The 22,335-nt window shown below is 44.4% G+C and overlaps 1 protein-coding gene across 4 annotated transcripts in view; it reads left to right on the top strand.

The window, feature by feature from the left end:
* DNAAF8 (dynein axonemal assembly factor 8) overlaps positions 1–22,335 on the top strand; it is a 92,065-nt gene that overhangs the window by 26,996 nt on the left and 42,734 nt on the right. For 2 of the 4 annotated variants that reach the window (XM_081839506.1, XM_081839505.1), the window contains exons 10-16: positions 255–449; positions 8,305–8,451; positions 9,296–9,343; positions 15,913–16,107; positions 18,200–18,316; positions 20,179–20,323; positions 20,676–20,985. In XM_081839506.1, the coding sequence (XP_081695632.1) occupies positions 255–449; positions 8,305–8,451; positions 9,296–9,343; positions 15,913–16,107; positions 18,200–18,316; positions 20,179–20,323; positions 20,676–20,985 (1,157 nt within the window). The remainder of the gene's footprint in view (positions 1–254; positions 450–8,304; positions 8,452–9,295; positions 9,344–15,912; positions 16,108–18,199; positions 18,317–20,178; positions 20,324–20,675; positions 20,986–22,335) is intronic. The other 2 variants (XM_081839508.1, XM_081839507.1) reach the window with 2 other exon arrangements.

The raw sequence follows: 22,335 nt of genomic DNA, 5'->3' as shown, positions 1-22,335 counted from the left end.
TCCTTGAAGAATTCCCCTCCCAAATCAACACTTCCAAGAGTGGTTTAACAGTCACTCCCTCCTCACAGGAAATTTTGGGAATTGTAGCTTTGGGAGGGAAGCTAGGGGTCTCCTATTAACTCTTAGCATTTTTAACAGACTACAGCTCTCATAATTCTTTGTGGGAAGCTGACTGTCTAAAGTAGTTATCAGAGTGCTTTACAGGTATGGTGCAATTGTTATTTGAGTTTGATATCCCTGCTCTCTTTTAACAGGAGGCCTCCTTCCTTGCCCCTGTCAACACGCTGCCCACCCCAAAAGGCGCCAAAAGAGAGATGCTGCTCATGACCATTTGGTTATCTAGCTGCGGACAGGTTGCCCCTTGCTGCCAGCAGACCAGCTTCTTTCCCGGAACCCCCTTGGCAGCAGCTAGCATCTACCCTGCAGTTGTGACCTGGCTCCTGTCTCTGGTGAGTGGAACAAATAGCTTCTAGGAAGTGTTGCAAACTGGAGGCAGGCGTCTTTGCAGGACAATCTCTTAGCCAGATGAAAAGGGAGATATAAAGCTGCAGTGCAGATATGTGAGATTTCCAATAAATCAGAAGGTTGCTACTACCCATAATGGATCTTGCGGGGAAATTAGGACAGCAGGATAATTCAGCTATTAAGAGCGGAAGGATCTGAATCCCGTGTGGTTGAGCCCCACGGTAGGCAAAAGATTCCTGCATTGACTTGCGGGGTCCCTTCCAACTCTACAGTTCTATGATTCCAGAAGCCTTGTGTGACCTTCTCAGAGTCCGGTAAGCAAGGCTTAAAATGTTCCTTCCATGGCTGGAAAACATGACATGGAAAGCACTTTTCAAGCAGGGGGATCCTTGAAGAAGGCGGCCCTTCTATGGGGTTTTTCCTGCTGTCCTGCCCCCTTTTATTTGCTTTCCAAGTTTTGACGATACGTGTAAAGCTGCGATCATGTTTGTAAAAGCTGCGTAAGATGAAATCAACCTGTGCAGCTTTGGGCAAATGCTAAACATGCATCTCATTACCCTGGGCTTTGACATGAGACAATAAAATCATAGAATTGTAGACTTAGAAGAGACTCAAAGGGTCATCTAATCCAACTCCCTGCAATGCAGGAATTTCAACTAAGACAAAAGGTAAAAGTAAAGGACCCCTCAATGGTTAAGTCCAGTCAAAGGCGTAAGCTCTTTATGCAGCCACACAGTTTCTTTAGATGTCTCCCACTTTTCTGGTATAGTCTGCTTTTGTGCCTTCAATATTTCACCTTTAAGAAACGACCACCCATCTTGGACTCCCTTCTCTTTGAGTATTCCTGATGTGTGTTTTCAAGACCCACCTTGTTCAAGTGATTGTAATATGTTTTAACTGTTTTTAATTTTAAATGTTTTTAACCTGCCCTCAATCTGCTGGTGAAGGGCAGGTGATGAATTTAATTTAATTTATTAGTAATAATATTTGAACTCTTCCCTGAATTTTCAGCTTCTTTTTCTTTTTCTAAACAATGAAAGCCTCTAACCCTTTCACCCATAAGGGGAATCGTGCAGGCAATATTCTATCCTATTTCTCAGTAATAAGCAAAATGCTTACTCCTACATTCAGTGTTCTGGTCAGCGATCTGAAAGGCACCAGAATAATTGACCAAAGCTTGGCAGTGTTTATTTTTTAAAAAATTTCATTTGGGAAAAAAATCAATGTTTAAAATGATTTAATAATTTAAATGCATTTGACTGCTCGAGCACGATCCAGCCAAAGTTAAGCACTTTTTATGCTCAGTCAATTTCAGTGGGAAACTTAACCTGGAAATCTTATACATGTCTACTCAGAAGACAGTCCCTACTGATTTCAGTCGGACTTACTTCCAGCAGGTAGGCATGCATAGAAAGTTGCAGCATTAAGCCTGGGTGTTTGAAGGCTGCAATTCTAAATCTACTGGGATAACTGGCTCGATTACCTGTTGAAGCCCTTTATTATACAAAATCTGCAGTGTTTGGCTTGTGAATCTGGTTAGGGGGGGGGGAAAGACTTTACCTGTTGCAGTCACTTGCACAAGATGCTCGTAGGTAAGGAAATAATTATTGTAAGAAATATAGGAAAGGGTTCTAGTCTGAGTCTAGAGAAGAACAAGGCAGTTGTGCTTTCTCTTTTGTTCTCTCAGAGGATAGTTCAGAGATGACCATTCATTTTGAGGTCTGAAAGAGAGGTGTGAGGAGGAGGTTTTAATGAGGATGCAACCTAAGATGTATCAGTCTAAACAACAAAGAGATACATAGAGAAGTCAGCATGGTGATAAAGGTACAGGGATAGTTGGGGAATCTGAATGTTACTCACTTTGTCTGTCTTAACTTCATGCAAACTCCTCTTCATGTAAGTTGAGTTGGTCCCAAACTGCCAACAGAACCCCTTTACTAGGCTTTATTCCCATTGAATGCAGCAACACTTTCTTCTGAGTAGGCATGGACTTTATATATTGATTACACCAATGTATATACTGCTTAATATAAACAATATCAAAGTGGTGCATTACATAAGAACAAAACATGTCATAAATGCTGCATACACATTTTGTATAGAAATTAATTCACATTCATCAACGGTGCACACAACTGGGTCCCACTTCAGAAAGCACCAGGGCTGAACAGGAAAGATTTACGCAAGCCACTGCACATCTCATCTGTTCATACTGATGTGACAGAAAAGTGCTTAGCTTTATTTGGATGGTGCCCCTTGTGTTAGCATAGAAAACTGTATTATACCAAGTCAGAACCCTGGTCCACTGAGTTCAGTATTGTCCGCACTGACTGGCAGCAGCTCCCCAGGGTTTCAGAGGAGGAGCATTTCTAGCCCTACTTGCAGATGCTGGGGACTGAACCAGGGACCTTCTGCATGCAAGGCAGCTGATCTCCCACTGAGCTATGACTGTTCCCTAAAGTTGCTGGATGGTGTTCCTCCCCATATACCGTATTTTTCGCTCCATAAGGCGCATCTGACCATAAGGCTCACCTAGTTTTTAGAGGGGGAATTCAAGAAAAAAAATATTATTTAAAGGGAGCACTGAGCAGAGCCTGTATGCATCCCAGGCTCTGCTCAGCACTCCCTTTCACGAGCTGTGTGGAGTGTGTGATGGGCTGCCCCCTCCCTCCTTGGGGAAAAGCCCCCAAGAGCCACATGCACACTCCACGCGGCTCTTTAAAGGGAGCGTGGCTATCTTTAAAGGGAGCCTGGCTTTTGCTGGAGTTGGGGTCTGTCCCTGGCTTTTGCTGGAGGCGGGATGAAGGCTGTGCAGCGCTCTCTCTAGCTGTTCTGGCTTCTGGGGTAGCCCGTGAAGCCTCCACAGGGCAGCGGGAAGCCTTCATCCTGCTGCCCTGCGGAGGCTTTGCGGGCTACCCCACAGCTGCTCCAGAGCTGGTCGGAGCTGGCGGGGGAAGCCCAGGTCCCCCCCCCCCAGCCCCAGGGACCACACATTCGCTCCATAAGACGCACAGACATTTCCCCTTAGTTTTTAAGAGGAAAAAAGCGTGTCTTATGGAGCGAAAAATACGGTACCTTACTGCCGCAGGCCCAGCTGTTCAAGTCACCTTTTGAGCAGGCAACACAAGGTACACTGGCATGCTGGGTTGTCTGATTACCCCTTCTTTCCTGTCTTCCTGATGCAGTCTTCCAGCAGCTTGCAGTTGATCAGGATGGAGGCAAGGCTCCTTTCCCCTCGCAGCCTGCATTTCTCAAGGAAATATATCATCCTCCAAATCTGCCTTTCTTCCATCTTCCACCCATGACAGCAGTGGCTCAGCTTATGCAAAGCAGGGCTTCCAATCCTCTCTGACTGCTTCCCAAGTCAATAGGCTGAATCTGGTTCTTAGTTTCCAAGTCACGTAGAAGAAAGGGGAGGGGGAGAGAGGAAATCAAGGGGAAGAAACGAGCCAAAGATAATTAAATGTGATGGGTTAGAATGGAATGGAGTTTTTCCTTTTCTGTTCTTTTTTTTTTTTTTTTTTTTTTTTTTTTTGCCTAGTGTCAAAATTTGGTTTCTATTAAAATATGTAGTCAGAGCGACAAAGGTCATTCAATCTGTGTTTTTAATTAGGCTTTGCGTGAAATTGCTTGTAAAGGGTTAATCAGTGAACTGTCAGTGCTATAGCTGACAGCTCCAGAGTTTCCTGGGGAGAGGAATTGATTGCTAAACCACTTGTAGCCTTGGAAGAGGAATAGGGTGTGTGTGTGTGTGTGTGTGTGTGTGTCTCCCAACAAACTCTCGCTCATCACCCTTTAAAAACCACAGCTCCCAAGGCTCTTTGGGGGAAGCTGTTGTTCTAGGAAAGAAGGGCCAGTTTCCTTGTCCTGTCTGTTGAAGTGGCATCATAGGGCCTTAAATGTGTGTGGATGTGGCATAAGTGGAACATCCTCCTTCTATTGCCCAAGATAGAATCTCCTGAAAAACTATTTTCTCATTCAAAGTGGAAGGTGACTGACAAGCTTACAACTATTAATGCACATTACTGGGGGAATAGGAAGGCTCCCTGGGAAAAGAGAAAGCCACGCACCAGCTCCTCATAATAGCGTAATCACTTAGCATTGATTTTCAACGGAGGTTATTGACCCTATTATCATCAATAAGGGCAATGTACTGTGTTGCTGCAGGAGAGAACATGCCAGTCGATAAGGACTCTCTGTTCTCTTCCTAGGAAACTTAAGAGTTACAGGCTTGCTCTCTGTTGCAGATTTAACACCAGTCTGGCAGATTTAACACCAATTAAAAAGGAGTGGGTTGTATTCAGCTAACCTAAGTTGCTCACAGCCATTCATTTAAATGGGTCTACTCTGAGTAAAAGTTAGCTGAATATAATCCAGCACTGTATTCACCTGACGTTTGCTCAGAGTACACCCTTTGAAACTAATGGTGCCTAAAGAAGCCAGGGTGGCTATCTAAAGAACTTTTAACTCAGTTAAGATTAAAAAAGGATGTGTACAAAAAATGGAAAAGGGAGGAAACCACCAAAGAGGAATTCAAACAAATAGCCAGCACGTGTAGACACAAAGTCAGAAAAGCTAAAGCACAGAATGATCTCAGGCTTGCTAGAGAGGTTAAAAGCAACAAAAAAGGCTTTTATGGGTATGTTCGTAGCAAAAGGAAGAACAAAGAAACAGTGGGGTCACTCAGAGGAGAAGATGGTGTAATGCAAACAGGGGACACAGAAAGGGCTGAACTCCTCAATGGCTTCTTTGCCTCAGTCTTCTCCGATAAAGAAAACAATGCCCGACCTGAAGAATTTGGAGCAAATGATTCAGCAGAGGAAACACAGCCCAGAATAACTAAGGAGATAGTACAAGAATACTTGGCTAGTTTAGATGTATTCAAGTCTCCAGGGCCAGATGAACTGCATCCAAGAGTATTAAAATAACTGGCAGATGTGATCTCAGAACCACTGGCAGTCATCTTCGAGAATTCCTGGAGAACAGGCGAAGTCCCGGCAGACTGGAGGAGGGCAAATGTTGTCCCTATTTTCAAAAAGGGGAAAAGAGAGGACCCAAATAATTACCGCCCAGTCAGTCTGACATCAATACCAGGGAAGATTCTGGAGCAGATCATTAAGCAAACAGTCTGTGAGCACCTAGAAAGGAATGCTGTGATCACCAATAGTCAGCATGGACTTCTGAAAAATAAGTCATGTCAGACTAACCTGATCTCGTTTTTTGACAGAATTACAAGCCTGGTAGATGAAGGGAATGCAGTGGATGTAGCCTACCTTGATTTCAGCAAGGCATTTGACAAGGTGCCCCATGATATTCTTGTAAAGAAGCTGGTAAAATGCGGTCTTGACTATGCTACCACTCAGTGGATTTGTAACTGGCTGACTGACCGAACCCAAAGGGTGCTCATCAATGGTTCCTCTTCATCCTGGAGAAAAGTGACTAGTGGGGTGCCACAGGGTTCTGTCTTGGGTCCGGTCTTATTCAACATCTTTATCAACGACTTGGATGATGGACTCAAGGGCATCCTGATCAAATTTGCAGATGACACCAAACTGGGAGGGGTGGCTAACACCCCAGAGGACAGGATCACACTTCAAAACGACCTTGACAGATTGGAGAACTGGGCCAAAACAAACAAGATGAATTTTAATAGGGAGAAATGTAAAGTATTGCACTTGGGCAAAAAAAATGAGAGGCACAAATACAAGATGGGTGACACCTGGCTTGAGAGCAGTACATGTGAAAAGGATCTAGGAGTCTTGGTTGACCACAAACTTGACATGAGCCAACAGTGTGACGCGGCAGCTAAAAAAGCCAATGCAATTCTGGGCTGCATCAATAGGAGTATTGCATCTAGATCAAGGGAAGTAATAGTGCCACTGTATTCTGCTCTGGTCAGACCTCACCTGGAGTACTGTGTCCAGTTCTGGGCACCACAGTTCAAGAAGGACACTGACAAACTGGAACGTGTCCAGAGGAGGGCAACCAAAATGGTCAAAGGCCTGGAAACGGTGCCTTATGAAGAACGGCTAAGGGAGCTGGGCATGTTTAGCCTGGAGAAGAGGAGGTTAAGGGGTGATATGATAGCCATGTTCAAATATATAAAAGGATGTCACATAGAGGAGGGAGAAAGGTTGGTTTCTGCTGCTCCAGAGAAGCGGACACGGAGCAATGGTTCCAAACTACAAGAAAAAAGATTCCACCTAAACATTAGGAAGAACTTCCTGACAGTAGGAGCTGTTCGACAGTGGAATTTGCTGCCAAGGAGTGTGGTGGAGTCTCCTTCTTTGGAGGTCTTTAAGCAGAGGCTTGACAACCATATGTCAGGAGTGCTCTGATGGTGTTTCCTGCTTGGCAGGGGGTTGGACTTGATGGCCCTTGTGGTCTCTTCCAACTCTATGATTCTATGATTCTATGATTCTATGATTCTAATGGTGCTGAGTTCATCATGTCTGTTAATTTCAGTGGTTCTGCTTTAAGTAACCCCCAGTTATTTAACAATAAAAGGAATAAAAAGGGTGGCCACAGCAGGTAAAAGAGGTTAAGAAGAGGTTGTCATTAAAACTGCTGAGGCCAAGTGCCCGCTGTAATATTATTATATTATTCATTTAAAATGTATAAATGTCTCCCAAAGCTTTAATGCAGCTTACAGGGGGAAAAAACAATGAAATCATCACTAAAAACAGTTAAAAAAACAAATTTCAAACATTCAAAAAAAAAGGAAAACCGAACCAGAGCCTCTAAATGGAGGCCTGGATTAATGGTGTCTGGGACAGATCTCTCTTGGATCATGTTACGCAGAGAGGGCTATTAGGGGTCTCCCAAGCCACTGTGTGGAGCGGCCAAAAGTGAGCTCGCTGAAAGTGGGGTAATGCATAAGGTTCAGGATCCTTGCACTAAGATGAATGTTCACAGGCTTGAGAGCGGAGTGATTAGAATATGACCTTCCCCTGCTTCTGTGTTTTGCTTTGTACAGTGTAGAGCAGAGGTGTTGTGGTCCAGGGTCATAGTGGGGGCGTTGAAGACCCATTACTGTTTCTGCCGCCAGCATTCTAGAGCTGCCCAAACAGCACGAAAGGGGAGCTTTTCAACCACTGAGAAGAAGTCTTCTCACCTTTTGTGCTGATGGAAGCCAATCAGAGTGAAAGATGGATGAGTCAGCCACCGAGGATTGGCTCTCAGGGTCACTCTGGAGAGGGTGTGTGGGAAGAGCACTGGGTGGGAGTTGTTCTGCATGCTCCAAAGCTAAGCGTTTAGGAACAATGGGAACACAAGGAGCTTCAGTTTGAAGAGATTGGTGTGCAATTTCTGTTACACACAATAGAACTTCAAGGAAAACACAAGCTAAGCCACTCTGAAAGAAGATATAGGAGTACCCCAAATGATTTCTGCATGCATGTACACAGAAAACAATAGACCTAGCTGGAAGGCAACACATGGAGATCTGCATTGATCATTGCAATGCATCCCTGATTATTCTTATTGTGTAAGATTATTGCATAATCTTAGAAGGGGACCTGATTGTGGGTGGGTTTGGTTGTGAGAAGGTCATGGCTGTGGCTATCGTGAAGGGACCCTGTGCTTCTGAATTTGCCACTACAGTACTGCTGCAGAGTATAATAATCATAATAACCATTTTATTATTTATTCCCTGCCCATCTGGCTGGGTTGCCCTAGCCGTGTATGGCAGAACATGGCTTTTACAGGGAGGAAGATGACTGGCTGGACCCCAGCTGGAGCTAAAGACTCCCAGGCCATTCTGCAGAGTTTCTGCTCTGCTTTGACCCAGTTAGGCTCGTGATCAGTTAATCCATGTCATCTTTTCAAATGCAATGACAGGTACCCTGCCTGGGAGCAAGAGGAGAGAGCAAAGCACCATTCCAGGTCTTGGGACTGCAGCAGATCTGGTGTAAGGATGCCCTGGCACTCCACGCTTGTTTAACACCAGTCAGCGATTCAGAAGTCCACAGCAGTCGGAAGCATGAAGTAAGCAGCAGCACTGCAACTGTCTTTCTGTTCCACTGTTGAGTAAGAGCCGCTGTTCTTTGTTTGATGCCATAAATGTGTCTCCCTAAATTTAGAGAGGAGGCCCTCTAAAGCGCCAGTGGGGTTTTGAACCAGGGAGTCTGGCGACCAGGCCCATGACTACTGGCATCAAGAGGGAGCTGCTGGCCCCGTGGTGTCTCTGGTCTGGTACCTCCAAGAATGTTGTTCATGTCCACAGGCTGCAGAAACTGAAAAGACCTGTAGCAATAGGACAAACAGAAACTGATAATAGGATGAGCAATAGGGCACCTCCACAGATTCTTCAGCCAAGGATCTTAAGTCAGAATGATTACAAACGACTTTGTAAAAGCCTTTTTGCTGACCGGTCACAGCAGACCACCAAGGCATCTCACCATCAGCACAAGGGCTAAAAATATAATTGGGGTTTCACCAAACTGGCAAAAGTAGCAGGAGTGGGATATTTAACCCTTCCCTGTCTGCAAGTTTCCTCATGCTCAGCTGCTGCCTGCAGCTGCTTTTTCCCCACAAGGCAAACATGCATTCAGAATGTCAGCTTTAGGTGGCTGGTGAGGCTGAGATGGGGGTTTAAAGTAGGGCTGTCAGGGAAGAAAGGGGTGATAACACCCCCCCCCCCAGATTGTAATAAGCTTTGGGCGGGGCACTCACATGAATTTAAATATTTTCACTTTCCCTTGTTTTTATAGTTGTATGATGATATGGTTGTAACCTGTCCTGGGACCTTCTGGTGAAGGGCAGGTATGAAATCTTATCAATAAATCATCTGAAGCGTTGGCAAGGATTTTTGTTCTTGTTGTTAGAAAAGAAAGAAAAGGAAAAACAACAACAAAGCCCAAGCACCTCCTATTTAGAGGTAATATGAAAATTAGTTAAATTCACTTGCCCACCAAAGACTAATACGGTTTTGGGGAGGGGTGTTTTCACTCTGCCCCTTCCCAAGAATTTATGAAATTTGGCTGGACTGAATACTTCAGCCTATCACTATTTGAAACCCTTTCATCTTAGCCTCTTTCCCCCCAGCTGAGCTTTTGGATTCTTGGACTCATGGATGCATGAAAGAGGATAGGGAGTAGTGAAGTGGGGAAGGGGGGGGGGCTAGGCACCACTCCTCCCACTTGCTGCTTTTGTTCTATAAATCACACCCTCCTTCTTGACAGTTTCCAGCTGTTTGGCATCCCAGGTGCCGAGACACAGGTCTCTTGTCACCATGGCTCTAGTCTAGTTGGGAATATTTTACAATATTTTGGTGTTCTAGGATGCTTGCAGAGATGCTATATGCTTTCTCAGTTACAATCACATGGATGCTGAAAGCTGTACTTATCCACAAGTTAAGAGTCTGCATGACTTGCTAACTGAGAGTACATAACAATAAAGTAAAAAAAAAGCCAAGCACAAGGATTATCTAAAAGAGCATTGCCTCAAATCTGCAGGTCACCATGGTTATTGGCGAATTCAAAATCCTGCACTCCCTTTACCTTCTAATTGCTGGGGTTTAAAAAAAAGAAGTGCAGGAGACAGAGAGCAAAGTGGGTAATGATTAAGGCTTCAGTGTGTATTGATCATCCAATGAGAATCACCGGAAGCTACTAATATTTTGACACTTCTGACTTAAGCAGTTTAGTCCAATCTGGTGCTTAATATTTCAGTGGCGTTTAAAACCCTTCACCCCCTCCCCACCCTGGCTGCAGCAAGCATTTATCATCTGCAGCTGAGGACCTGGCTGCCAGAGAGCAGTAAAGGCCACATTTCCTGCAGTGTGTCATAAAACCCGTAATGTGACAGCTGTGGCTGCTGTGCTCTCCGCTTCCCCTCCTCTTTTGCCTGGAGGAAAGTGATTGATGTTGATTAAAAACTGCAATAAACAAATAAAGGCAACTTTAAGGGAGAAGGGAATTTGGGGGTCCTTAGAGCAGCTGGGCCCAGAAGCACCCACCAAACAGCAACAGTTTTCAGATGATAAGGGTGTAGGTCCACGCCATATGTTTAAAGCACATCCAATGTGCATGTTGTTGTTGTTTAGTGGTTTAGTCGTGTCCGACTCTTCATGACCCCATGGAACAGAGCATGCCAGGCACTCCTGTCTTCCACTGCCTCCCGCAGTTTGGTCAAACCCATGCTGGTAGCTTGGAGAACACTGTCCAACCATCTTGTTGTTTTTTTTAAATAATTTTTATTCAATTTTTAAAACACATAATTAAAAGACAAACACATCACAAAACACAAACAAACATAAACAAATCTAACATAAATTCATAATCTTATTTTCTTGTAACTTCTTTCAATCGACTTCCCCATACCTCCCTTTTGCTGCATCCTTATTTTAGAAAGAATTTTTTTAGCAACCCTTTAGTCAATTTATCCATTTAGTTCCCTTCATTAAATTCCCATAAATTCGTTGGTTACAGCTGTAATTCTCTGCTTCTTACCCCTTGACATCTTAACACCCCTCAATTTTACAACAGTTTTTAAGATATATTTTAAAGTCTGCCATTCTTCCAGAGTAGGTAGTTCTTGCATCTTCCAATATTTTGCCAGAAGAATTCTTGCTGCAGTAGTAGCATACATAAAGAAAATCCTATCCTTCTTTGGCACCAATTGGCCAACCATGCCCAGGAGAAAAGCCTCTGGTTTCTTAGTAAATGTCCATTTAAGGACTTTCTTAATTTCATTATAGATCATTTCCCAGAATGCTTTCACCCTCGGGCAGGTCCACAATAGGTGATAGAAGGTACCTTCATTCTCATTACATTTCCAACATTTATTATTGGGCAAATGATAAATTTTTGCAAGCTTGACTGGGGTCATGTACCACCTGTAGATCATTTTCATTATGTTTTCTTTTAAGGCATTACATGCCGTGAACTTAACACCAGTGGTCCATAACTGTTCCCAGTCAGCAAACATAATGTCATGACCGATATCCTGTGCCCATTTAATCATAGCTGATTTCACCGTTTCCTCCTGTGTATTCCATTTAAGCAGCAAATTATACATTCTTGACAGATTCTTAGTATTGGGTTCTAACAGTTCCGTTTCTAACTTTGACCTCTCCTTCTGAAATCCTATTTTCCTGTCCTCTTTAAATGTCTCATTTATCTGGTGGTAATGCAGCCAATCTCGAACTTTGGACTTTAGTTTTTCATAGCTCTGAAGCTTAACCCTTTCACCTTCATATTCTAAGATTTCACAATATTTTGGCCATTTAGAATCCATATTAAGTTTTTTCACCCCCTTGGCTTCCATTGGTGACAACCACCTGGGAGTTTTACTTTCCAATAGGTCTTTGTATCTGCTCCAAACATTATATAATGCTTTTCTAACAATATGGTTTTTAAAACCTTTGTACACCATTGCCTTGTTATACCATAAGTATGCATGCCAACCAAAACAATTATCATATCCTTCCAAATCTAAAATGTCTGTGTTCTCAAGATGTAGCCAGTCTTTCAGCCAGCAGAAAGCTGCTGCTTCGTAATATAATCTTAAGTCTGGCAGGGCAAACCCCCCTCTATCTTTTGCATCAGTTAAAATCTTAAACTTTATTCTGGGCTTTTTGCCCTGCCAGACAAATTTTGATATATCTTTCTGCCACCTCTTGAAACAATCCATCTTGTCCAGAATTTGTAAGGTCTGAAACAAAAATAGCATTCTAGGCAGTATATTCATCTTAATAGTAGCAATTCGACCTAACAAGGACAGTTTCAACCTTGACCATGTTTCTAAATCTTTCTTTACTTCTGACCAACATTTTTCATAATTGTCTTTAAATAAATTCACATTCTTAGATGTTAAGTTTACCCCCAGGTATTTCACTTTTTTCGTTATTTCCAAACCTGTTTCACTCTGAAACCTCTCTCTTTCTTCCATTGTTAAATTTTTCTCCAAAACCTTTGTTTTCTGTTTATTCAATTTAAATCCTGCTACTTGACCAAATATTTCAATTAGTTCTAACACTCTTTTAGTACTAGTGTCTGGCTGTTGCAAAGTCAAAACTAGGTCATCTGCAAATGCTCTTAATTTATAATGTCTGGCTCCGACCTGAACAACACTGTCCAACCATCTTGTCCTCTGTCGTCCCCTTCTCCTTGTGCCCTCAATCTTTCCCAATGTCAGGGTCTTTTCCAGGGAGTCTTCTCTTCTCATGTGGTGGCCAAAGTATTGGAGCCTCAGCTTCATGATCTGTCCTTCCAGTGAGCACTCAGGGCTGATTTCCTTCAGAATGGATAGGTTTGATCTTCTTGCAGTCCATGGGACTCTCAAGAGTCTCCTCCAACACCATAATTCAAAAGCATCAATTCTTTGGTGATCCAATGTGCATGGTTTTCCCCAATGAATTCTAGGAACTGTGGTTTGTCAAGGATGCTGAGAATTGTAGCTCTGTATGGGGAAACTATGGTTCCCAGGATTCTAGGCAGGGAGAAGCAAGGGGCTGCTCAGGCTAAGAAAGAAGGGGACTGGGGGGGATGGGGAGCCAGTGTGGTGTAGTGGTTAAGAGCAGTAGACTCGTAATCTGGTGAACTCGGTTTGCGTCTCCGCTCCTACACATGCAGCTGCTGGGTGACCTTGGGCCAGTCACACTTCTCTGAAGTCTCTCAGCCCCACTCACCTCACAGAGGGTTTGTTGTGGGGGAGGAAGGGGAAGGAGATTGCGAGCCGCTTTGAGAACCCTTAGGGTAGTGATAAAGCGGGATATCAAATCCAAACTCTTCTTCTACTAAGTGGGAACATGAAAGAGGTGTGTAAAATTATCCAGTGGTGTGGAGACTGCTGCTAGAGAGAGGTTTTTCTCCTGCTTCCATAGTCCTAGAATAGGAGCCATCAAATAAAGCTGAATGTTGGAAGATTCAGAGTGAGCAAAGGGAAGGACGTCTTTGCACAGTGCATAGGTAGACTGTAGAATTTGCTCTCGCAAGAGGCAGGGACTGTCATCCACTTGAATGGCTTAGATTAGACAACTACATGGAGGAAGAGGCTTAACAGTGGCAACTAGCCATGATGGCTGTGTTTTGCTTTTAGCTTCAGAGGCAAGATGTATCAGAATATCAGTTGCTGGGATTCACAAGTGGGGTGGGTGCTGCTGCACTTGGGTTCTGCTTATGAACTTCCTTCAGGCATCTGATTGGTGACCTTGGGAACAGGAAGCTGGATTAGATGGGTCTTTGGCCTGATCCGGCCAGGCTGTTCTTATCAACAGTTATAGCAGTACAACTAAGGACTCTGCTGGTTCCTTGGGCCACCTGGATCCAGCTGTGCTGAAGAACAGCAGTACCACCTTGGAATGAGGAGCAAAAGGGCCAGAAGCATCAGAGATGGTAAAAGGCAGGCTGGTGCTCTGATGGCGTGGCAGTCTTCATGCCTAATGAGTGGGACACATTGCTGGAGGAACAGTACTATAGCGGCAGCCCAACCCCTGCTGGTTCCTCAGGTCACTTACTCAGGACCACAGCGCCTTCTCTGGTTGTTCTGGGGGTGGCAGTCCGTGGTGACTGGTGCCCATTGTGCCTGGTAGGGTGGAAGACAGGGAGACCAGCAGTAGGGGGAGCCAGAGCCAGTGACAAACAGAGCCAACTCCTTCTAGTTTTGTCCCCATCCTCCCTCTCCCTGCTGAGTTCTCTAAGGGTCAACACTGAAACCGAGGAGGAGATGCTGACAGCCAGGGGCACCCCTTAAACTGGTTGTAAGCAGTTAAGGCAGGCGATGGTTGGCGGAGGGCAGACTGAGCTTGGTCAAACTGTGCCCCATTTGCTCTAACCAGCCAACCTCCACTGGTGGCACCGCAGCATAGGAAATACCATGCCCAGTAGCTCTGTCAGCCTGCAAGCTGCCTCAGTGCCACAAAAAAACAAGCCTCCTGAGTCTCCTGTTGCTTTACAATGAGCTTTGTATCTGGTGTTTGCCTTCTCTTACAAAGGTGCCTTCAAAATTCTGTCTGCCAGCAATGGATGCTGTTGTTCCTCTTCTTATTTGAGGCATTTGTACGGCTGACATTCATACCAGTCGAGAGAGAAAACCTGATGGGAAACACATAAACCAAATCTTTCCGAAATGTCAGTTGCAGCAGAGAGAAAGCAAATAAACACCCGGGCGCTGCTTTCTCCTTTGGCAGCCTCCCTGGGGGTTCTTTTGTTGCTTGGATTTAACTCTCCAGCCTTTCTTGGCAGTGGCGACATGCAGCATCTCTGTGACCTCCTTTAAAAACACTTTAATAGACACCTTGTGAAAAAAACCTGACATGTTTATCTCGGCAAGTTATCTCCTTGGGGACCGTTGCCTCATGGATCTCTTCGTGTGGCAGAGAGCTTTTTTGTTTAAGAGTTGGAGAAAAGAGTTGTTTAACAATGCTTCATCTGCTGATGAGTTCAAGGTCCTTGCAGGACAGCCTTGAAGAGTATTCAAATAATATATACCTGCTTTTAGCTAGGTTAGCTCTCTCAGATAAGGAGAAGGATGTGAGGGAGAAAGTCTTATTCATTTGATCTCTGTGTGGACATGTGGTTGGGGGTCCTGTGCCCTTGCAGAACAACACCTCAGAACCTTCTAGAGCTAACAAGCATGAGCCCTGTCTTGAGGAGCATATGAAGCTGCCTTATCCTGAATCATTGGTCCATCTAGTGCAGGCTTGTTTTCACTGACTAGAAGCAGCTGTGAAGAGTTTCAGATGGGGGAGGGGCATTCCCAGACCAACCCGGAGATGCCAAGAATTGAATCTAGACCTTCTCTGTGTAAAGCAGATGTTCAGCCACCGAGCTATTGGCCTTCCCTTGAAAACTGATTCTAGTCCTCATGGTTCCAAATAAATGGCTGATAAAACTAGAAATGGCTGATATAAATAAGGAGATGCATTATATACTAAGTCAAGCCATTGATCCATGTAGCTCTGTATTGTCTTCACCAGGGATGGGGAACCTGTGGCCCTCCAAATGTTGTTGGACTACAACTCCCATCATCCCTTTCCATTGGCCGTATTGACTGGGGCTGATGGCAGATGGGTCACAGCTTCCGCATCCTTGATATACACTATCTGGCACTAGCTTTTCAGATTTCCTTGAGATTTATTTTCTGTCCATGCCTATGATAGTCCACTGGAGTGCCCTTTCCTGTTGGGTGAGGGGAGACCAAAAATTCTGCTGGTGACATCTAAGGAAGGGTGTGTTTCGCAATCTGTTTATGAACTATGCATTATCTTTTTGATTTAGGCAATTATAAATGTTTGTGATTCCTATACTACCCACTGCAAACAAGTCTGCTACGTACTAATGCACAAAATATGGGAAGCAGTGCTGAGCTGTATTAAGATGCTAATAAAATCCCCTCCACTTTTATGTCCTAGAATGCCATTTCCACTTTGCTTCTCATTCTAGGTACCATATTTCGTTTGTTACCAGAGGACCAGGCCATTAATCTTGTGTTCCTTTTTTGCAGCCCAAGAACTCCCTTCAGGGAATGTCTCTGTTCCATCAGCAGAGCTCCATGTTTCTCTCTCAAATGTCTCTCTTGGATGTTATCTGGTGGAAAGCACAACTGGACAGTCACATGCAGAATCAGCCATACCCCTTCCTTCCTGAGATTCCTCCCATCCAGTTCAGCCACTTTGCTACCCTTAACTCAGATTCCATGGTAACGTATCCACGCTTTGCCTTTGGCCCTGTTTACTGATGCTGACATGGGATGGGCAAATTTGTCAATTTCCGTTTCTCGTTTTTCCATTTTTATGTTAGTCTTCTACATTTGCACATCAATTTGCAATTAAAAAAAAGCCCTCATGAAAATTCATCTGGATTTTAGTGCAATTCCCCCCCCCCCGCCATGATGCATTGGATTTTTAAGTGCACCATCTCCTAGTATATGCATTTTTGTACATATTACTTGGCTGGAGAACTGCATTGCAAAATCTGGAATAGTGTGAATTTCAAAGGTTTGCTGTGTTTCAGTTCTCATACTGTTTCAGAAATTAAGAATTTGGAATATTCGGCATCAAATGTGAACTGAATCAAACTTCTTCCCCATCCCTACCAATGGCAGCACTGCCAATAGTTTTAATCATGGTTAAACAAAGAAGGAGTGGACTGCTGGATTGCAAAAGCTTTCTCCCACCAGCTGCAGCTCAGAAACCCAGGTCCAGCTAGGGGCTGGCATAACCATCTCCAAGAGCCTTTCATTCCACAGAGCTGGCATGCTAATGTAAGCAGTGTGTCCGGCATGAAAGCCTGGAAGGATGGTGGAGTGCTAGGCTAGGCTCCAGGCCAAAGGGCTGCCCCTTTAAGCCTCCGTGCTCCTCTGTGAGAGGGCCCAAGAAGTGTAGTCAGGGAGGAAACTTAAAAGGGCTGAGTTGAGAAAGAAAAGCTATTGGAACAGGTTGTCTGCTCCCTGAGCTCTGTCCAGGGTGCTGAAAGACCTGCTTTTCTTAACCTCCTTACTCTACAGCAGGGGTCAGCAAACTTTTTCAGCAGGGGGCCGGTCCACTGTCCCTCCGCCCTTGTCAGGGGACGGACTGTATATTTGAAGGGGGGGGGGGAGAACAAATTCCTATGCCCCACAAATAACCCAGAGATACATTTTAAATAAAAGCACACATTCTGCTCATGTAAAAACACCAGGCAGGCCCCACAAATAACCCAGAGATGCATTTTAAATAAAAGGACACATTCTACCTATGTAAAAACACACTGGTTCCTGGACCGTCTGCGGGCCAGATTTAGAAGGCATTGGACTGGGTCCGGCCCCTGGGCCTTAGTTTGCCTACCCATGTTCTACATAGGAATCCTATCCCCGATGAAAACTTTTATCTGTTTCTGGCTTCTCTTCTTTTACATTTGAGGCTGCTTGCAAGATTAGTACCCTTCTGACTATGCCATGAGTTATGCCTCACACAACAACAATAAAAAGGAAGAGGAACTGTCCACCGGGGCACAATCCCTTGAGAACAGCCATAGCTCAGTGGTAGAGTATTTGCTTTGCATGCAGAAGGTCCTTTATCCAGTCCCTAGAAACCCCAGAGTACTGTGCACACAGAACTCAGCTAGGTGGATTGGCCTGCTATAAGGCAGCTTCCTGTGTCCCTAAATTCTCATGTGTGAATGCCACTGGAATTAATAGAGCTGCATAAGAATAAGAATATAGTTTCCATTTCAATGGAATTTATTTATTTATTTACATTCCACCTTTTCATATCAAGGTGGTGCACACACGTCTCCCCTTCTCTGAGTAGACCCACTGAAATCATTGAAGACTGAAATCCATTTATTTCTGTGGGATCACTCTGAATATGACTTAGATACAGCCCAATCTTATTTACCAAGGTGGATGAGTTTACAAAGCAGTTTGGATGAGCCATTGTGGCCATTGGTTTAACAGCAAATGGCCTTTTAATCCCCAATGCATAGTGCTGGCTTATCTCCCTTTGAGTGTAGTCACAGATCTGTAGAGATTCTGGGTGCAACATGCTGTAATTTCTTCCTGCTGTTGTTTCTTTGCCCGAAAGTGTCAATTAGGGCAAATGGTGCCATTGGATTTAGCTCGGTCTCCCTCGCATCGGACTGGCTGGCACAGAAACAGCAGAGGAAATGATGTGTCAGTGACTAATGCCTCTGCTGCGCCATCTCTTCTGATTTCAATCCTTGGCATTCACTGTACTGTCTTTATTTTCAGTCCCTGCCTTTGAAGAATCAAGATAATTCACAAACAACAGCTCTCCCTTTGTGCATTTCAGGCGCTGGAGAAGGCCTTTGCAGTGCCAGCTGGGTTTTACTGGCAGACTGTAGAGACGGATGAAAAATACTTCCCCAGTGGCAGTGATATCAGAGAGAGCAGCGACACAGAAAGTGAGGTACAAAAGAACCAACTCCCACCCACAAAATATCTGTCTCCTTGCTTCTTCAGAAAGCCCAGGTCATTCATACTGTGCAGGCCTACTTCCTGCCAGTTGGGTCATTCAAAGGTCATGACAATTCTGTATGGAAATGAGAACTTCCTAAAGCAGGTGGCCCTCAGAAGACTGCCTGTGAGAAAGTTTGCCCACCCCTGCCCTAAAGAAACAACCAGGAATATATTATTTCACATTATTCCTTCCTGCATACCATGATCATTTCTTCAGAGGCCCAAGTGAAGTGAAGCAGCTGACGACCAGGGAGTTGGGGGCCTTCTTTGTGGTGGCACCACTGTTGTGGAATGCCCTCTCCAGAGAGACTCTCCTGAAAGTTTCTTTATGGTCATTTCAGTGCCAAGTGAAAACTTCTTTTATTCTACCAGGTCAGGTCTTTGTCCAAGGTCTTAGTTTCCAGTCTATTCAGGAGCCCTGGGTCTACTGCTCTCCATCTTGCTTGGGCCATCACTTGATCTCAGTGCTGGATGTCGCTGTGGTTCAGAACAGGTGGACCAGATAGATTCATACCTTCTTATATCTCTAAGTGTCCAGATGATTTCTACAGTTTGAACTGGTTACAACTGTGAGATGATCTCTAGATAATGTAAACCAGGGACAGGGAACCTATGGCCCTCTAGATGTTAGTGGACTCCAACATCCATCATCACTGTCCATAGGCTATGTTGGCTGAGGGCGATGGGAGTTGGAGTCCAGAAACATCTGAAGGGCCACAGATTCTCCATTACTGATACTGGCAGACCTAGGGCTGAAGAGGGTTTCAGAGGCTACTGGCTTGGGATAAGGCCTCATGTAAACAAGTTTTGATAGAATAACCTGTGGGTTGCAGAAGCGGGTGCTGAGGTCAAGTATGTCCTTGCAAATGATTTGCAGATTCCAGCTTTATTTTTTATTATTAAAAAATAGGATCAGCATCCTTTATGAGATGGGGAATTAACTACAGGATGGTTTCTTATCAGTCAGCTGAAGGCAAAGTCAATACATGGAGAGCTGTAATTAGTTTGATAGAGCAGAGTGGGTTTTATTCTTCTAGCTGGAGAAGGCTTTTTATTACATTAGTAGATTTATAACTGTGTTTATTATAATGGAGTAAACCTCAAGATGCCTTTACGGAGAAGGAGCATTTGGTAACACTCCATTTCAAGTGCCCGATAATGATGAATTCGTTGGGCGTTTATTGGCATAAGAACAAAGCTAGTTCTTGGAGGTAATTCAAAATAAAGTGTTATAGGAAGAATGCAGATCCTCAAGTCAACCCAACCACAAGAAAATAACTATTCTTTCAGGAGCTAGACCCGCACACTTCTATAGAAAATGTTTTGTTTCAGTCGGTAAGTCTGACATCAGATCAAACACAATTCCAAGTGAATCACATTCCTTACGGTGTCTTCATTTCAGCTGGTGGTGGAAGAGTGAATACTTTCGGACCAGTAATATAAGTGCAAGAGTTTTAGGATAATTCTAATCTCTTGCAAGGCTGGGCTTAGAAAAATAACTAAAGCCAAATGGTGTGTGCCATTACTGTGTAGACCCAGTGGGAGTTGGTAGCCCAAAACATCTGGAGAAAAAAAGTTGGGGGAGAGGTGGATCTATACTAACTGCCAATGGCTCCCCAAGGTTTCAGAGAGGGATCTTGTTTTTTGGGCTTCATCCCTTTCAAAAAGGTTGTGTTAAATCTGTGAGGATTCTCTCTCTCTGAAATCTGAAAAATAACCCTTAATTGTAAATTTTAAAATGTCCCCTCCTCCTAAGCGTGTGACTCTCTGGAGCCCTATCTGTTTTCTTCCTGCTTTCTGTTCCCTGCTCAGGTTGCCATGGCGCTGCTGTTTGAGACCCTGCTCAGAAGCCCCCTGGCTGTCCATCACACACTCCAGCTGATTCTTGCCTCTGGTTTGGATATCTGTGGATTCCGCCTGCTCTACCCGCAGCTGGACATGTTCCTCTCTAGCACAGGTGAGGGGCATGGAGTGTCTGGGCAACTTGGACTGCAGCACAACAATGGTAGGCAGTTATTAAGCCAACGTCGGTAAACTTCAGGTACATTCTCACTGTCATAAAATAGTAAATGGCAGACAGTTATTAAAATATGGCAAACATATTGGGCTGCAGCAAGGAGGGAAGAGAGGTAAAGCATCTGCTTTTCATATAGATGATGCCCGGTTCAATCGCCGGCATCTCTGAGTGGGAAAGACTCTTTCCTGAAAGCCTGGAGAACCACTGCCAGCCATTGTAGGCAGTACTGAGCTAGATGGATGGTTCTTATGTTCCATTTTGTGTCTTCACCTCTCTTATTTCTCTTCCCCAGTAACACCGCCTTCTTGTTATACCCAAGAGAAAGGGCCCTCTGTGCTAGCACTGAGCCTGAGAGGACCAAGAGCCCGTGGCATCCTGCAAGATATCATGGGCCCCTCTGACGCGCAGCTGGCCAGAGTTACGGACTGCCACTCGATCAGCGCAATCTATGGTTCAAGCCGAGCCGAGCCCCTTGCCTACCTCCCTCACATGGACAGCCGAGTACACAGGGAGCTGTGCTTCTGGTTTGGAGGGAGGGTGAGCTGCGACGGGAGGCTTCACGGTGGAGTTCCAAATCCTGTTGGCAAACGCAGCAAACCAAGGTGACAATTCCAGATGGGTGTGAGGTGCTGGAATTCTGTGAGAGTAGCTTGTGGGTAGTACTGAGCTGAAAGATCTCCATGGAAGGTAGTTTTTAGTGAATAATCGGTGGAAGGGAATGTTAGCCAAGTCACTTAAATAACACAGATGGAATCTGGGGAGAAAAGTCCTGAGAGTACTTCACTTAAGATACTGAGCAAAAAAGCAGTGTCCAGTTTAAGGAGAAAGGAACAGAGAGGTTTTGTCCTTTTTTGTTCAGTCCTTGTACATAGCAGGGAGGCATTCAACCAAACATACAGAGGAAAATTCCCCCAGAATTACATAGCTAATCAGAGCTTGTGCAACCTCAGTGAAGATCATGCCACTCTGCCTGGTTGCTAAGCGCAGTTTCCAACTGTCCACTTTTGAAGGATAGCCATGTTTCAGTTCATGCATTGGTTTAGGAGATGTGGAATTAAGTAGGTTCTCATTGAAATGCAAACCAAATCTGATTTCTCCTCCATCTGTAACTGCATCATCATGTAATGTATTTCCAAGGGGGTTACTGAGCAGGAAAAGTGTGGTGACACAGCTATCAATAGGATCACAGCTGCTGCTTGCTTTCGGAGCAGCAAAACTAATTTGGATTTATGTATTTTTTAAACCAGACAATCTATTGCTGCCCCCCCTTTCCCCGGGAAGCCAGTCTCAGCTCCTGAACATTTGTAGAAACGCCCTGCCCCCCACTTTTTAAAAAAGTTGTGGGAATTTATTCTAGGGAAAGTATGCTCTAAATCACACCATTAACTTGAACTGACTGTAAAGATTTCAGCCCTGACCATTAGATGCCGCTTGTACTTTTGAACACCCATGCCCAGAGAATTTTCTTTAAGAATTTTGAGCTGCTGGTTGGACAGTAGAGAGAGAGAGAGAGAATTTTCCTATTCCATGTTTTGAGATGGAAGACCAAGACACAAACAGTGTGTTGGGTTTCTAAATGGGTTTCTATTACCAGCTCTGATGTTCTGTACATTTCACCTTGCTGCTTCCCTCCTCAGCTGGCCCAAAAAATGTGTGAATCTGAAAGATGGCTGTGAAGGCTTTTTATCAAGGCTATAGAGGCTGAGGGGTGGTGAGAATAGATATCGCTTGCCAAAAAAATTGCTGTTTGCTCTGGTCTTTTGATGTGATGTTGGCAGGTGTAAAAAGGACTGGGCTGTGTTTGAAACTTTGCAGTTCTACCCTTGTTGCTCTGCCACAGGATTTTAACTACATCCTATGATAAACTTCACCCAACAAGCCACTTCATCTCAAGTAGGATGACTCTGTCAATTTTGGTTGCTCACAGTTTCTCATTTTTCCAAGCTTAAATT

The sequence above is a fragment of the Podarcis erhardii genome (assembly GCF_964252035.2).
Source record: "Podarcis erhardii genome assembly, chromosome: 14".
Classification (NCBI taxonomy): Eukaryota; Metazoa; Chordata; class Lepidosauria; order Squamata; family Lacertidae; genus Podarcis; species Podarcis erhardii.
Note: the sequence above shows the minus strand (reverse complement) of the source record. Positions and strands in the feature narration are given on the sequence as shown.